At 41.7% G+C, this 16,377-nt stretch overlaps 1 protein-coding gene across 1 annotated transcript in view; it reads left to right on the forward strand.

The window, feature by feature from the left end:
• The first annotated feature begins 3,029 nt into the window (after window positions 1–3,029).
• Window positions 3,030–16,377, forward strand: part of TNFSF13B (TNF superfamily member 13b) — a 32,651-nt gene continuing 19,303 nt past the window's right edge. The window contains exons 1-2 of the mRNA XM_027065210.2: window positions 3,030–4,098; window positions 4,192–4,279. Coding sequence (XP_026921011.1) covers window positions 3,547–4,098; window positions 4,192–4,279 — 640 coding nt within the window. The 5' untranslated portion in view covers window positions 3,030–3,546. The remainder of the gene's footprint in view (window positions 4,099–4,191; window positions 4,280–16,377) is intronic.

The raw sequence follows: 16,377 nt of genomic DNA on the forward strand, positions 1-16,377 counted from the left end.
GAAATCATCATTGCCAACATCATTTTTCATATGTGAAATGACTAGAGGTGTGTATTTTCGATAACATCTCATCAGTTCATGGTTAAATTACCGAGTGATTAGCATTTAGCCTTCCAAATCAAGTTTCACGGACTGCGTATATATTTCCAACAGAAAACAATGTGATTGTTTCTCAAAGGTAATAATTATTTGTATCCTACTATTTGCCGTATTTTGAGCACTTTCGGAAGCCAGTTTTACTGAGATCTATTGTTAGGTCTATCCACATGTCTAGAAGAGTTGTTGTCTACATGCTAGAATGGTCCAGTTCTTCAGGAAGGACACTTTTTTGTCCTCATAGAAGGTGTATAAGAGAAGCTAATTCGTCATAATACTATCAAGTTAGAAGGTTCTAATTAAACTCTGTGGATATTTTGAGGTTGTCGGTATAAGAAGCAAGCAGCCAGAGTTCCTGTTTGCTTTATTCTCTGGGTCATATGCCTGGATAAACTCAAAAATTAAATTCTTTTCAAATATACAGTCCCATATTCCCATGTAGGCAATTCTGAGCGGACAGGACAAGGAACATGTATTTGCTTATTACATCTGGTATAGCTGTTTCGGGGGAATGTTTTACATTTCAGGTGAGAAAAAGAAGTGGGTAAAAAGTGGCTAAGTCCGGACAGAGAACATTCTAGTGTTCCTTGGCTCAGGTATGCCAGCTTCCTTCACTGAATATCCTTGTGGTGGGGCCTGTTGTTCAATGAATGGCATGCAATTTGCGTAACAGAATTTCAGTTAAATTATTGTCAAGCCATTTCCTTGACAGGAAACAGATCTTTGATTTATGGAGTGATAACTTCCTTTTGTTCCTCTAATAAGAAATCCAGGAGCACACGAACGCCACGTAGTTTCTACCTGCCTTCAGAGAAATTCGATCGTGTGATCGCTGTGGAGGATTGCACATGGCAGTGACCGCTACCCTCATATCTGGGTGGAGGGAAGCTGCTGCCCTCTGCCTTCCAGGGAAGAAGCCCCAGCCCTCCCTTTCTGTGCTTAGGGTGCCCACTGCTTGATCCAAGAGGAGACACTACCTGCCCCTGAGCTGGTCGGTGGCGCTCTCTCCAGTCAGTTGGGCATGAAGGCCTCTGCCCACAAGAGCAACAAAAACAGAGTTAATTCTCTAACACAATCAAATTATTCCCTCTCTTTGGAATTTTTACAGCAGCATCTGGAGAGCAGAATCTCCCATGAGAAGCAGAAGAAATTTGATTTCCAGAAAGAAGCCGCAGCGGCCAAGCATCCTGAGTAAAAGAAGAGAGTCATCAGTTTCAGGCACTGCCTTGAATTCTTGTAGTTGTATGAATTTAGGTAATATTAACACGCACACATATAACCTGAGTGGGTTGTACTTACTGTTAGTCAGAAGGGTTTCATATAATCCCCAAACTAATTCTTTTTTCTTTTTTTCTGTTCTTTTTTCTTCTCTTTTCTTTCTCTTTCTGTCTCTTTCTTTCCTTCCTTTTCTTTCTTCTTTCTTTCTTTCTTTCTTTCTTTCTTTCTTTCTTTCTTTCTTTCTTTCTTTCTTTCTTTCCCTCCCTCCCTCCCTCCCTTCTTTCTTTCCTTTCTTTCTTTCCCTCCTTCCCTCCTCTTTCTTCTTTCTTTCTTTCTTTCTTTCTTTCTTTCTTTCTTTCTTTCTTTCCCTCCCTCCCTTCTTTCTTTCTTTCTCTCCCTCCCTCCCTCCTTTCTTTCTTTCTCTCTCTTTCTTTCTTTCCTTTCTTTTCTTTCTTTTCTTTCTTTCTTTCTTTCTTTCTTTCTTTCTTTCTTTCTTTCTTCCTTTCTTTCAACTTTATGTAGTGTGTGTCAGCCTGATTGGCCTGAAAACAAGGGCTATGACAGAAGACTTGAATTACACAATGTCTGACATGAAGGAGTGTGCGCACACACTCACAAATGATGTCCTTCCAGGCCAGAGATTAGACAACAGCTGACTTGGGGAACCAAGGTAATCATTAAAAGATCATCTTAGAGTTTTTTTTAATGTTCTTTACAAGTCATTTTAATTTTTTTAAATGTTTATTTTTGAGAGAGAGAGACAGACAAGTCATTTTAAAAAGGTCTCAGAACTCGCAGACGCAAAGGGAAAAGATAACATAGTCCTAACAGGTAAAAACAAATGTCTCATGACATGATGCCTAGTGACACAGTGAGGAAGCGGGAACTCATCCACAGGCAGCTCTGTGACTCCCGATGAAGGTGAAGATGTGCCCGTTCTCCAGCAGTTGTTTGGGAAACCCCGGCAGGTGTTACAAGGAGACACGTACAAAGGTGTGTGTGCTAGTGCTGTGTGTAATAAAGAAAAGTATTTCATGTAATGAAGGAAAATGGATGAAAAGTGGGAGCATCGCGAATATAGTTTGTTCCATATTCGTATACGCCTGGTTAGAATTCCCGGGGACAGTCACCATCCCATTTCACCCATGAGGGAACTGAGTCCCAGAGGCCCCAGGAGAGTGACGGGGTGGAGCCAGGACTCACACCCTGGCTGGGAACCCTTGTCCTCACTTACACTATCTCAGTCACTTTCTTTCTGAAACTGGCATGGGACAGTGAGGTGGGACGAAGCTACTGCTCAGTAGCCCTAGCACACGGGGGAGTCATGTAGCCAGAATTTGGCAAGTGGTCAGTAACATTTGTCCAAGTGTGAGCTCCTTACACAACCTGCCGGTGCCAGAGGCAAAGAGCCAGAAACCGGGAAATGTCCAGGAGCTGGCCATGGAGACCAGGCAGGACCAGTGTCTCTGCAGTAACTCTGGGTCCATCAATAGAAATTTGAAAGTGAAGTGAGCCGAGCCGGGCTGTTCACATAGGCATTCGATTCTGGCAGTCAACCTAATAGGGCCCAGTAGAGAAGCTGCTTTAGGGAAAGGGCAGTTCATGGTGGGTCTGGACCGAAGCGTTGGAGCTGGAGTCGAAACCACTTCTCCCGGCCAGCGTGGGGCTGAGCCGGCCCGGAGCTGCGCGGAGCGCTCCTGGGGTTGGTTGCAGCATCCCCTGCATGTAAAGACCCCCTCGCATCCAATGTAAAGACGTCTCCAATGTGTAGCCCCATTCTTCTTATGGCAATGCTCCAACGATAATAAAGAGAATATTCCCCAGTGGACGTCCCTGCGGCCTCTGAGGACATCTGGTTTTCTTTCCCACTTAGAGACCGTTCATGAATCACTCTGCAGCGGAGTGCACTTCAGTACTAAGCACTTGGCTTATCTGACCTGCTCATTAATTCTTTGTATTACACCAGCAGGAACCTCGTTCTTTCTCCCCTGCCCTCGCAGAGTGGCCCCCAGTGGCCCAGCTCGGGCCACACCGCAGGGAGCTCCTGTAGTACCGCAGGGCTCCACACGTCCCGGGTGGGCCGGTCCAAACCCTGAGTCCCGCCTGGCTGGGAGATGCCAGGGGCCCGTGTGTGTGTGTGTGTGTGTGTGTGTGTGTGTGTGTGTGTGTGGAGATGCCATTAGAATTCTTACAGATACTGAAAGTGAAATGAGGAAATGATTGGGCAATCGGATGGAAGGGCCGGTGCCAGGAAGACCTATCACCCACTGGGGGCCGGGATGCAGCTGGGCAGACGCGGGGAGACCCCGGGGAGCTCTCCCGGGGGCCACGGCACAGCCAGGCCATGTAGTCGGTGTGGGACCTCAGCAAGCACCGCTCACAGGAAATGATCCCTTCCCTGCGGCCACTTTCTCGAAAGGCCCGGACCTTCCAAGTCCCCCGAGTGCCATGGAGGGCTGCGCGGAAGGCGAGCGGTCACGCCTTCGTCCTCGCCCGGAGAGGGGAGAAGAAATGAAAGTGAAGGAGCCTCCCGGCTCGCGCCCCAAAGACGCAGCGCTGCTGGCCGTGACCCTGCTGCTGGCTCTCACGTCCTGCTGCCTGTCGGTGGTGTCCCTGTGCAGGGTGGCCGTCCTGCAAGCCGAGCTGGGGAGCCTGCGGGCGGAGCTGCGGGGGCCCCGGGAGCCCCGCGAGCTTCGGGCTGAGCCGGGCCCCCCCAGGGCGGGGGCCGCAACCCCCGGGGCGTCCGGCGCGCGCCTGGCCCCCGCGGTCCCCAGCGCGCTGAAAGTGAGTGCAGCCGCCGCAAACCGTCCCCCGCCCCCCGCCACCCCCGCGCCCCTGCGACGCCGGGGCTGTAACTTGGGGTTTCTGTCTCCCCAGGGGATCTTTGCACCAGCCCCGGCGGGAGAGAGCAACTCCAGCCAGAGCGGCAGAAGGAAGCGCGCCGCTCTGGGTCCCGAAGACACAGGTACGTTTGGGGCGCGGAAGCACTTAGCAGACGGGATGCCGGCGTCCGCGGGTGTGCGGTTGTGGACCCTGGCCTCCGGGTTGGGGACCCCCTCCCCTCCACGAGCGCTGAGCGGTGCCCGGAGGCTGTGCACGTGGCCTCTACAGCACGTGTGGCTTTTGTGGCACAGCCGGCGCGCCGGCAGGTGTCTGTCCCCGACGAGCGGACTTGGAGGGCTGGGCCCTGCCTTAACCACAGAGGAGGGGAGGGGGCACAGGGTCTTCCTCGGATGGGACACACCTGCGTCAGAAGCCCTGTCCGTCACTCGAGGAGAAGAGCGCCGCGCGCTGTGTCCACCTGAGTCCCGGAGGGTCAGGTAAAGATACACCTTCCCTGAGGGTGCGCTGCGCGCCCTGGGATCACGCCGGGAGCAGGTGTGCAGCCGCGATTCATTGTGTTTATTGCTCTAGCTTTAAAACAGACTTTGTTTTACACACACACACACACACACACACACACACACACACACACACGATGCTCTGACTGTAAACGTATTTTTCACTGACTGCCTTATTCATGGAAAAAAGTCTTTCCTGTTTTGCAAAACCATGATTTTTATAAATGCTTTGTGTCAATTACCTTTAGTATCGCTTTGTGTCTATTAGACACAATTGACTTTAAGCAAATATAGACTACGAAACACTCATATTTTTACTATACTTGAGCAGGTGAATTGTTTTCATACTTTGCATTTTATCATCTGTACTTTGTACACAATTGAAAAAACACACCATATATATACTACGGCATATTTTTGCGTTCACTTATCGTTATACAATAAGCATTTTCCTTCTTTCTAAGTAATTCTCACACATCCACGTTAGTTCGTTATCGTGCAGTTATGTCACATGATCATTTCCAAAGTTGGTGCGCAGATCTCTTATTTCCGAGGAATTTTATGTGTTCCATACAAATTCCATAGATGAAATATCAGAACTAAAGAGGATGAACATTTATTACTGCCATGTTGCTTTCAAAGTGAGTTATAAATGTGTACAGTCAGAAATGCAGTGCACAAGGTCTCCACATTCTTACAGCATTTTATTAAAATTTATTCTGGCTAGTTTAGTAGTTGTCAAAGAGTATCTCAAATGTAATCTGTTGCTTGCTCGAAGAGAAAGATGAATTTGTTTCTGCATATTTGGGTAACTTCTAATTTTATCACCTGCTAATTTTTATTTATGGCTTCCCTCATTTATCCTAATTTTTTTGTGATTTTGAATAAGCTCTATGTTAGACATACTGTTTAACAAAATTTGGGTGTAACTATTTTCATATTTTGCTTTTTAAAATTTCTGCAGAGATTTTACATCTGTGTATTTAATGTGATAAACTTTTCTTTTTGATTTTCTCTGCTATATCAAAGCTGAAAATATATGTATTTGTAACCTCCTACACAGCCTATTCTATAATCTGCTACTTTGACTTTTTCATAACTTAGTGTTTTAGTTTGGTATTTAACTCCTTAATCCTTGTGGCGTTTATTTGGTGGATCACATCACACCAGCTTTATCTTCCCTTCTTCTTTTATGTTTTCTTACCAAACTGCTATTAAATATAGCTAATTTCATGGGATGCTTATTTTCAACTTGTTTGCATTGGAAAGCTTACTGTGTTAATATTCTCTCATGAATCTATTTTGAGACTGTTTTTTCATTGATTTATTATCCTGTTTATCTGTATTAAATAAAATATTTTAAGTATTTTGTAACATAATGAGCTTTAATATCTAGTAGGGTCAGAATGCCTCAATCTTCTTCAGCCTCTGTGCTACTACTCCCCAGCCTCTGCACAGTCATCTTACAAATAAACCTTAACTTTACCATTGCAGAGAGGATACGGGCTCATTACAGCAGATTTAAGAAGAAAGGACGTTGAGTAAGAAATTAATTAACTTCCGGAGTCCCACTTCCTCAAAATACCCTCTATTATATTTTAAAATTTCCTCCCATGTGCACATTTTTACAAATTTGTGATTTGGTGGCATCTACAAATGATACACTGATTAAAATTTTTCTGTAAATAATTTGTAATTTTTAGAAAGTTTGGAAAGTAAGAGAGAATTCTATCAAGTGAATCAAAATTTACTTAGTATCTAAAACCCAGATGTAATTGCTATTGTCATGATCATGGTTTGCCTAAGATTTTTATAAACCTTTCATATAGTATATACATATATATATATATAGTATACATATATACAGTATGTATGCATATGGATATATCCTATATGTGTATATATACAGTATATAGTACATCTCTCTCTTTCTCTTTCTCTCCTTGTATATATACTCATAACAGTCATAGATCTGAGATGAAAGGTTTGAAGACGAGAACCTTAGTGACTGCTCATATCTGCTCTCCTTCCTCATCAGTGAAACTGGCTTGAATGTCGTTTTAGACGCCATTCTCTTTTTTTTCTCTCTTATTTCATATATTTTCTATTTATTTTTCCCCATAGTATATTTATCATATTCAGTAAAATTTCATAATATGTTTGTTTGTTTTTTAATATGAAATTTATTGTCAAATTGGTTTCCATACAACACCCAGTGCTCATCCCAACAGGTGCCCTCCTAGATGCCCATCACCCACTTTCCCCTCCTCCCCCGCCCCCCCTCCTGTCAACCCTCAGTTTGTTCTCAGTTTTTCTCTCATGCAGGGAAAACATATTTTATTTAGCACTACAAAAATATGTGTATAACCAAGAGGGTTTCTGAAAGCCCATGATTTTATTTTTCTGTTTGGTAGCATCCTTTTTTTTTTTTTTTTTTTTTTTTGGAGTTGAGAAAATGCTGAACAATTTGAATCTATACAGCTTTCTTTGTTTCTGTTTATTCTACTCTATTCTGATTTAAGTAAGGCTCAAAAAACCTTAGGTTCTCCCTTTTACTTTCAAAGTGTCCATTTATGTTCTTATGTATTAATTTTCCAAATACTTTATAGATCGATTGACATTTTTGGTTGGAATTTTATAAAAATTGTAATTCTGCGGAAGAAAATGCATTCTTACGGTGTTTTATTTATATATCCAAGAATGCTTAAATGCGTGATATCTCCTTACTAAATATCAAAATTTAAATTTCCCAATTGGATATAATTTTCCCTATGTAGGTTTTACGATTCTTTCATAGTTAGTTAAAAAAGGTTTTCTTGCAATTTTGGAGTCCTGGGATTTTCAAATGGCTCGTTAAACTCTTTAAACATGTACAGAATTCTCACGGGGCGCCTGGGTGGCTCAGTTGGTTAGGCGTCTGACTTTGGTTCAGGTCATGATCTCACGGTCTGTGAGTTCGAGCCCCACGTCGGGCTCTGTGCTGACAGCTGAGGGCCTGGAGCCTGCTTCGGATTCTGTGTTTCCCTCTCTCTCTGCCCCTCCCCCAGTCATGCTCTGTCTCTCTTTGTCTCAAAAATAAAAAAAACATTAAAAAAGTAATAAATACTGATGCATAGGGGCACTTGTATCCCAATGTTTATAGCAGCACTCTCAACAATAGCCAAATTATGGAAAGAGCCTAAATGTCCATCAACTGATGAATGGATAAAGACATTGTGGTTTATATACACAATGGAGTACTACGTGGCAATGAGAAAGAATGAAATATGGCCCTTTGTAGCAACATGGATGGAACTGGAGAGTGTGATGCTAAGTGAAATAAGCCATACAGAGAAAGACAGATACCATATATTTTCACTCTTATGTGGATCCTGAGAAACTTAACAGAAACCCATGGGGGAGGGGAAGGAAAAAAAAAAAAGAGGTTAGAGTGGGAGAGAGAGCCAAAGCATAAGAGACTCTTAAAAACTGAGAACAAACTGAGGGTTGATGGGGGGTGGGAGGGAGGGGAAGGGGGGGTGATGGGTATTGAGGGCACCTTTTGGGATGAGCACTGGGTGTTGTATGGAAACCAATTTGACAATAAACTTCATATATTGAAATAATAATAATAATAATATTAAAAATTAAAATGTACAGAATTCTCAAAAACGAATGCAGCATTCAATCACATGGTTATTTTTAAGCCACATCCACACACATATTGGATGTATACCTAACAGAAATATAATTTTATTTTAGATTTTTTTTAGAATACTCTGCTTTCTACCTCTGCTACTCAACGTCAGTTGCCATCATTTTATGACTATGTCAAAAAGGTTCAGAGCTAAGTATTGCTAAATGACACTCCAGAATGTCACCCATTTTTATTTTTCTATAAGTCCAACCTAAGTTTCACTCAGGCACTTCAATTTTCCTGCATGTATATTCGGTTTGTGAGTAAGCTCCGGCATGTTGGGCTAGAAAGCCTCCCTTCAGCACACAGCATGCCTAGAATCACATCAGTATTTGGTAAGTGTCACATGCTACCTGTGGGGTTTTTGCCTTGTCATTTGTACGTGTCCTGTCTGTACAACTAAAGAGTAGAGGTTTCTGTGGTATGGGCCATATTTCCTCTACACATTCATCGTGATATTTGCACACAGTGGGTGTTCTATGAATATTTGTTGATGGATCTTGGGCTCACTATGAAGTAAGATGCTGTGATTTGGCAATCATTGGGAGGGGGGGTTTTCCCATATTTCTTCACTTCTCAGGTTTTGATCAGAGGCCATCTTATGCAATTTTTTAACTTGACATTTAAAACAACGAATTCGCCAAAGAATGAATTTGATCACAAGGCGAGAGTCTCAGGGAGAGTTTGAGAGCCCCTTGCCCCCGCCTTGGTTCACCGGGTAGAGGCACAGTTTGGGCTCACTAAAAGTCATAGAGACACTCTCATAGTCAGCAGTCTAACTCTAATTTCGTGGATTTCTGGTTTTAATGTTTTGGTTTTAACTGAAGTATTGTTTACATACGGAGAAGGGCACATGTCTTAAGGATACAGCTTGGTGGGTGTTCACAGACTGAATGGCAGTAGTTGAAGGGGCGGACATCACCGTCAGCCTGCGTGCCCACTCGGTGCTCCATCCACTCCTCCCCGGGGTAAATGCTTTTATTTAATTGTGCAGGCTGGTTATTTGGCTCTTGTTTTGTTTTTCTTTATGGTGTTGTGTTTCAAATGGAGGTCTTATTAAGTTTTCTGTGTTTCATAAGATAATTTCTGATTGTAGTAGAACAAACAGAAATGTGGGGAAATCCAGGATCAAAGAATTGCCAGATGGCTCCTATTAGCCAAAAAGCTCACTTTTAAGCCCGTAAGTGTATTTGGAGATATTCCTAATTAAAAATAATAATGAAAGCGCTATGGCTTTGAAATATTACATGTTAAAGTTTCTTCACAAATGGAGTCATAATGATCAATGCTGTCAGCTCTCATGTTTGCTCTAAGAACCTAGAGATAACCATCCTAAGAGTCCATCAGGACGATGAATTCTTTCAAATGGATACCCGCTGAGCTAAAACAGTTTATTAATAAACAGTTTATATTTATTTAAGTTTATTACTAAACAGTTTATTAATCAAATCGGGTGACCTTTATATTTCCCCCCTTGTTATTCAGTAGGGATTTTAAAAGTTAATAGAAATACATGTGTTTTAGGGCACCTGGGTGGCTCAGTTGGTTAAGCCTCCCACTCTTGGTTTTGGCTCAGGTCATGATCTCATGGTTTGTGTGCTGATAGCGTGGAGCCTGCTTGGGATTCTCTCTCTCCCTGTCTCTCTGCCCCTCCCCTACTTGCACTTTCTCTCTCTTAGAATAAATAAATAAATAACTTAAAAAAAGAAGCTCATGTGTTTTAGATGATAGAAGTACAAAAATTATTTTTATTGATAATGTTTATTATACATGTCTCATTTATAATAGTAAAATAGTGTTGACAACATGGAACAGAATATAAAAACAAGAGTGGGAAAAAATTACCCATCTTTCTTTCCTCTGCTAAATAAATATTTACTGTAAGATTTTGGTCAATCCGCTTTACGTTCTTTTTCTCTCCTTTTATAAACTTTTTTAGTTGGGAATTATTTTAGAATTACAGAAAAGTTGCAAGAACACGGCAGAGAGTTGCCATATACCCCTCATCCAGTGTCTCCTGTTGTCTTACGTTACCATCCTTTGTCATAACTGCGAAACCAACGTTGGTACTTAACTAAAAGCTGAACTCCATTTCGGAGTGTTCTTTCATGAAACCCATAGTCCCTCTCCTTTGTAAGGAAAGATGGGAGGTCGGAAAGATCTGTAACATCCAGGCTTTGTTTCACTGAGATTTCCGGCAGGGCTTTATCTTACAAGACTGGAAAGTGAGTGTCGAAAGCATATATGGTGTAGAACTCAGCCATCCAATTTGTACCAGAATTAGGCTAACTGGAGGCTCTTACCCAGTAAGGGTGTGTTCCTTCCTAGAACAGAAACAGCTGGCTGTTGTCATGGTGATCTTTGACCAGAATCTTCCCCAAGTGCTATTTTTCCCCCCCTGATTCAATAATGACTTCTTTTTCAGTGTTGCAAGAGCTGGCTCCCGTTCAATTCCAAAAGCAGTAATAAAATAAAATAGTGACCTCACAACCAAATATCTGAACCCTGTTCTTGTCAAGTTTAAAGTTTTGGGAAGCAGAAGAACCAGGAAATGAGTCAATCAAAGCAGCCAAAAGTGATGTTGTGTCTCTTCCATGTATGCCGCGGGCCTGCTAGCTTTCAAACTCTGTTCTAGGTGTTGAGTGTTGATTAGAAAACACAACAGATAAGTTTCCTGCCCCCTGGAGATTGCATTGCAGTGAGGTGGAAAGACACAGAAAGTAGTCAATAAACATGGTTAATGAGTACGTTACAGTACTAGAAAATGGCAAATATCATGAAGAAGTGAATGATTTAAGGGGCAGAATTAACAGATTCGGCAGTGTGAAGGATGAGGAGGGGAGAAGATGTGTAAGGAGAGGTCAGGAAAGGTCTTTCTGTTTCTTCCTGAAGATTCAATCATTCTTTATTCTATCACCTTAAAAAACTTTTGTGGAAATGGGTAGGTTTTTAAAAAATAAATCCATAATGTTGAGGAATGTGTTGTTCTCAGTAATCCTGTAGGAATGGATATTGGTTTCAATGTTTATTATTTTTATAAGTCAAGTCCTATTTAAAAGAACTGTATTGGACAGCTGTATCTTTGTTACGAACAGATTTTGATGGGGCGGGGGGACGGGCTAGATGGTTGATGGGCATTAAAGGAGGGAACTTGTTGGGATGAGTACTGGGTGTTGTATGTAAGTGATGAGTCACTACTCCTACTTCTGAAACCAATATTGCACTGTATGTTAACTAACTAAAATTTAAATAATACAAAATAAAAATAAATAAAAGGTATTCTCGTTTTTTAAGAGCTAGAGAAGAAACAGATTTTTCTCAAATATACAGAAGCATCCACTGGGCCAAGGTCTGGGGTGGAGACTCAAGAATATATAGGAAAGTGGAGAAAAAGACTCAGTTACTGGGTGTTTTCCACGCACAAGCTCTGGGTTGGGCTCTATGACATCATTTACCTTCTCAGTAACCCCTGTTAGGTTGGCATTATTGTTCTCATTTTAGACGAGAGACTTGAAGCCAAGACATAATCAGTCCCTTCTCTCCACAAGCTAAATATTGAGTTGGAGAAATTAAACAAAATTAATGTAAATTTAAAAATAATAAACAAGCTCTTTAGCCTTTACGAAAAGCATGTGTAAACTATGACTTCACTTGGTTCTCGCAACACCACTATGAGAAAACTATTGTTATTCTAGAGATAAAATATTTTAATTTCATATTAAGTATTAATTTCATGATTAAACAGCTAAATTGGTTTGAGAACAAAGGTTTACATTCGTTATATGCTAACTATAAATTCTGAGTTGTTTTCCACTGTGCGAGCTATATGCACTTAATGTTTGTGTAATACACCAGATCTGACAAAAACTGTTGGGTCTCGAAGAGATCTAGACCATTATTAACATTAGTACCAACAAGAGGACAACGATCTATGGTATTATAGGATGTTAGTTCAGATCACAGATTGAAAGATTATTAAGACCATGATGGATAAGAGCTGAGCTGAGTTTTGAAGACTGGCTCAACTCAGGGAAGAAGAGACAGTATTCCAGGGCATGGGAACAGTAATGGAACAGGAAGTAGAAAAGACACAAGAAGAGGTCTTACTGTAGTAGGTGGAACCATCAAAATACACACTAACACCTCGGTATCATTCCTTTGCTTGGATATTTGCAAGTGTTTATTGACTGCGATGTTTTTACAAGTTCAGGCTTTCTCCTCCTCTTTCTTTTTTCTTTTTCAAGCTTTTAAAAATTTTTTTATTTAAACCCAAGTTAGTTAATGTACATTGTAGTGTTGGTTTCAAGAGTAAAATTTAGTGATTCATCACTTCCATATGACACCCAGTGCTCATCCCAACGAGTGCCCTCCTTAACGCCCATCACCCATCTAGCCCATCCCCCACCCACCACCCCTCCAGGAACCCTCTGTTCTCTGTATTTAAGAGTCTCTTATGGTTTTCCTCCCTCTCTGTTTTTATCTTAGTTTTCTTTCTCTTCCCCTATATTCATCTGTTGTGTTTCTAAAATTCCACAAATGAGTGATATCATGATATGTATCTTTCTGTGACTGACATATTTCACTTAGCATAATACATTCTAGCTCCATTGACATTGTTGCAAATGGCAAGATTTCATTCTTTTTGATTGCTGAGTATTATTCCATTATATATATATATATATATATATATATATATATATATATATACACCACATCCTTTTTTAAAATTTTTAATGTTTATTTATTTTTCAGAGAGAGAGAGGGAGGGAGAGAGAGACAGAGTGTGATTGGGGGAGGGGCAGAGAAAGATGGAGACACGGAATCCAAAGCAGGTTCTAGGCTCTGAGCGGTCAGCACAGAGCCTGATGCAGGGTTCGAACTCACGAACCACAAGATCATAACCTGAGCCAGAGTCAGACACTTAACCAACTGAGCCACCCAAGTACCCTTCTTATTTTTTTAAAAACTTTATTTATTTTAAGAGAGAGAGAGAGCACAAGCAGGGTAGGGACAGAGAGAGAGGAGAGGGAGAATCCTAAGCAGGTCTCACACTGTCTGCACAGAGCATGATGCAGAGTTTGAACTCATGAACCGCGAGATCATGACCTGAGCCAAAGTTGGACACTTAACTAACTGAGCCACTCAGGCATCCCTATACCACATCTTCTTTATCCATTCATCAGTCAATGGATATTTGGGCTCTTTCTGTAACTTGACTATTGTTATATTTATATTGCTATAAACATTGGGGTGCATGTACCCCTTTGAATCAGCATTTTTGTATCCTCTGGATAAATACCTAGTAGTGCAAATGCTGAGCCGTATGGTAGTTCTATTTTTAATTTTTTGAGGAACCTCCATACTGTTTTTCAGAGTGGCTGCCCCAGTTTGCATTCCCACCAACAATGCAAAAGTGTTCCCCTTTCTCTGTATCCTTGCCAACAACTGTTGTTTCCTGAGTTGTTAATTTCAGTCATTCTGACAGGAGTGAGGTGGTATCTCATTGTGGTTTTGATTTGCATCTCCCTGATGATGAGTGATGTTGAGTATCTTTTCATGTGTCTGTTGGCCATCTGAATGTCTTCTTTGGAAAAGTGTCTGTTCATGTCTTTTGCTCTTTTTTTCATTGGATTATTCGTTTTGGAGTTCTCCCCCTCTTCCTAAAGCCAGGCCATTTGAGATAGAGAGGGGAAACAACTGTAGATAACTGCTCTTTGAGCTTCTGACATGGACTGTGAAGTCACACTTAACAGCTCACCTTTTTTCTCTTGTTTCTGCTGCTCTAGAACATCTTCTGGGAAATAAAGAGTAAGAAATTTTAGAGAAATACACAACCATTTGCTTGAAAAAATGTATCATAGTGTGCTACCATTCTACAGATGAAAATTCAAAATCCTTATTATTGAAGATTATCTGTTATGGAAAATGTTTTTCAAATAACCCTGAGCCCAAAGATTGATTATTAGAGGGTCCAGATATCATGGAAATGATGGGTTTTTTTAATAGAATCTATTTTCTCTAAAGCAGTAATTTAATTTGACTTAACATGTATTATGAAGTTGGATATAAGGAGGAGGGTATTTTTAAAGTTTATTTGTTTTGGGAGAGAGAGAGAGAGAATACAAGCAGGGGAGGAGCAGAAAGAAGGGAGAGAGAGAGGGAATCCCAAGCAAGCTGTGCACTCTCAGTGCAGAGCCCAATGCAGGGCTTGATCTCACGAACCACAAGATCATGGCCTGAGCCACGCTCAAGAGCTGGACATTCAACCAACTGAGCCACCAAGTGCCCTTTAAGGATGAGGTTCTTAAGAATCATTTGGAAAAATTGCATATTGTTATATCTTTTTTTTTCTGAATTGTGCCACAGATTTTTTGTTTTTAGTCTGATATAAACCAGATGCTGTGCAAATTTGTAACTGATAGTTCTTAATGTCAAGTGACTCAGCCTAGGGAAAGAGACAGTAATAGAAACAATTAGGATATATAGTGAAATGTTATTTCAATAGATGTATGTGCAAAGTGTAGTGGGATCAAATAGTTAGCTGGAAGGATCAGGGAAAGAGTTGATATTTGGCCTGAGCCCTGAGGGATGGATGGGTTTCACCAGATACTAAGGTGAGGAGTATTTAGCCAGGCAGAATAGCACATACGCAGTCTTGGGAGCGGGAGGATGAACTTCTGTGCTTCTAGGTGTGGGAGGGTAGAGGTCGTGGGGTTGTGAAGGGAGGTTTGGGTTTTGTGTGCAGGGGAACCCCCTTGAAGGAGTTATAAGCATTAGAAGGACAAGATAAAATTCTGGTTTAGGAAGGCAAATCTGAGGAAACGCAAGCGATGGAGTAGAAGTAGTAGAAAAGCTAAGAGGCACAACTTGGTGAGCAAGTGTTAGCGTCAGGAGAACAGTGAGAATAAAGATCTGAACGGACCCACCACGCTTGCTCCTCTTGTCGGGTTTGATTATTCTCTTGGTCTCTGTCTGTCTGTCTGTCTCTACCCCCTTCAGCCATATTGCTGTATCTCTCCAACTTTAGCCTTTGTGTATATTCATGACTATTGACTTTGTGTGGGATGTTCCTACTTCCTTCTTTCTTCTTTTCTTTTAAAAAATATTTTTTTAATGTTTAGTTATTTTTGAGAGAGAGAGAGAAAGAGAGAGAGAGGGTGAGCAGGGGAGGAGCAGAGAGAGAGGGAGACACAGAATCCGAAGCAGGCTCCGAGCTCCGAGCCGTCAGCACAGAGCCCATTGCGGGGCTCAAACCCATGAACTGGGAGATCTTGACCTGAGTTGAGTCAGATGCTTAACCAACTGAGCCACCCAGGTGCGCCAAACCCCTCCTCTCCCCCCGCCCCCACCCTGCCGCCTCTTCTTTCTTCTAATTTCAGTTTAAGTGTCACTGTTCAGGGAAGCCTTCCTGATTGGGTCAAAGTCTGGCCACTGTATTGCTCTTACAGCTGCAACTTCCAATGTATCTTTCTGATTCTCATTCATACTTGTTCCTCCCCCTAGATCTCTGATTCTCATTCATACTTGTTCCTCCCCCTAGATCGCAAGCTCCATGGGGGTAGAGATAGTGTCTTTTCTTTTTCTTTTCCTTTTTTTGCTATCCCGAGCACAACACATGACCTAAATTTAGTGCTCAGTAAAACTGTTGGATGAGATAAACGACAGACGGAATCCACACTGAGCAAAAGTTGAAAAATTCAAACCATTAGAACTTGATTATTTGTTGGATTTCAGGATTGCAGAGGAAGGAATCAGGCATGTTTACAAAGTTCCTAGCTTGGGCAACTCAGAGGATACTTATATCCACTAAGAGAAAACAGAAGAATAAGAGGCGTGTGGGTGTGAGGAAGACAAAGAAATAAATTTGGGTCATGCTGAGTTTGAATCGTCACTGTGGCAGCCAGGCAGAGATGTCCAAGGCGGAGTGGAAGGTGTAAGGGCTGGCTGTGCAATTCACTGATAGCTTTCTCCAAGCATTAGGTGTATTTTTGTGTTTACCTTCCTTGGCTTCAAGTATGTGTGCATATCGTGTCATGCAGCTAATTT

This window comes from Acinonyx jubatus, chromosome A1 (assembly GCF_027475565.1).
Source record: "Acinonyx jubatus isolate Ajub_Pintada_27869175 chromosome A1, VMU_Ajub_asm_v1.0, whole genome shotgun sequence".
Lineage (NCBI taxonomy): Eukaryota > Metazoa > Chordata > Mammalia > Carnivora > Felidae > Acinonyx > Acinonyx jubatus.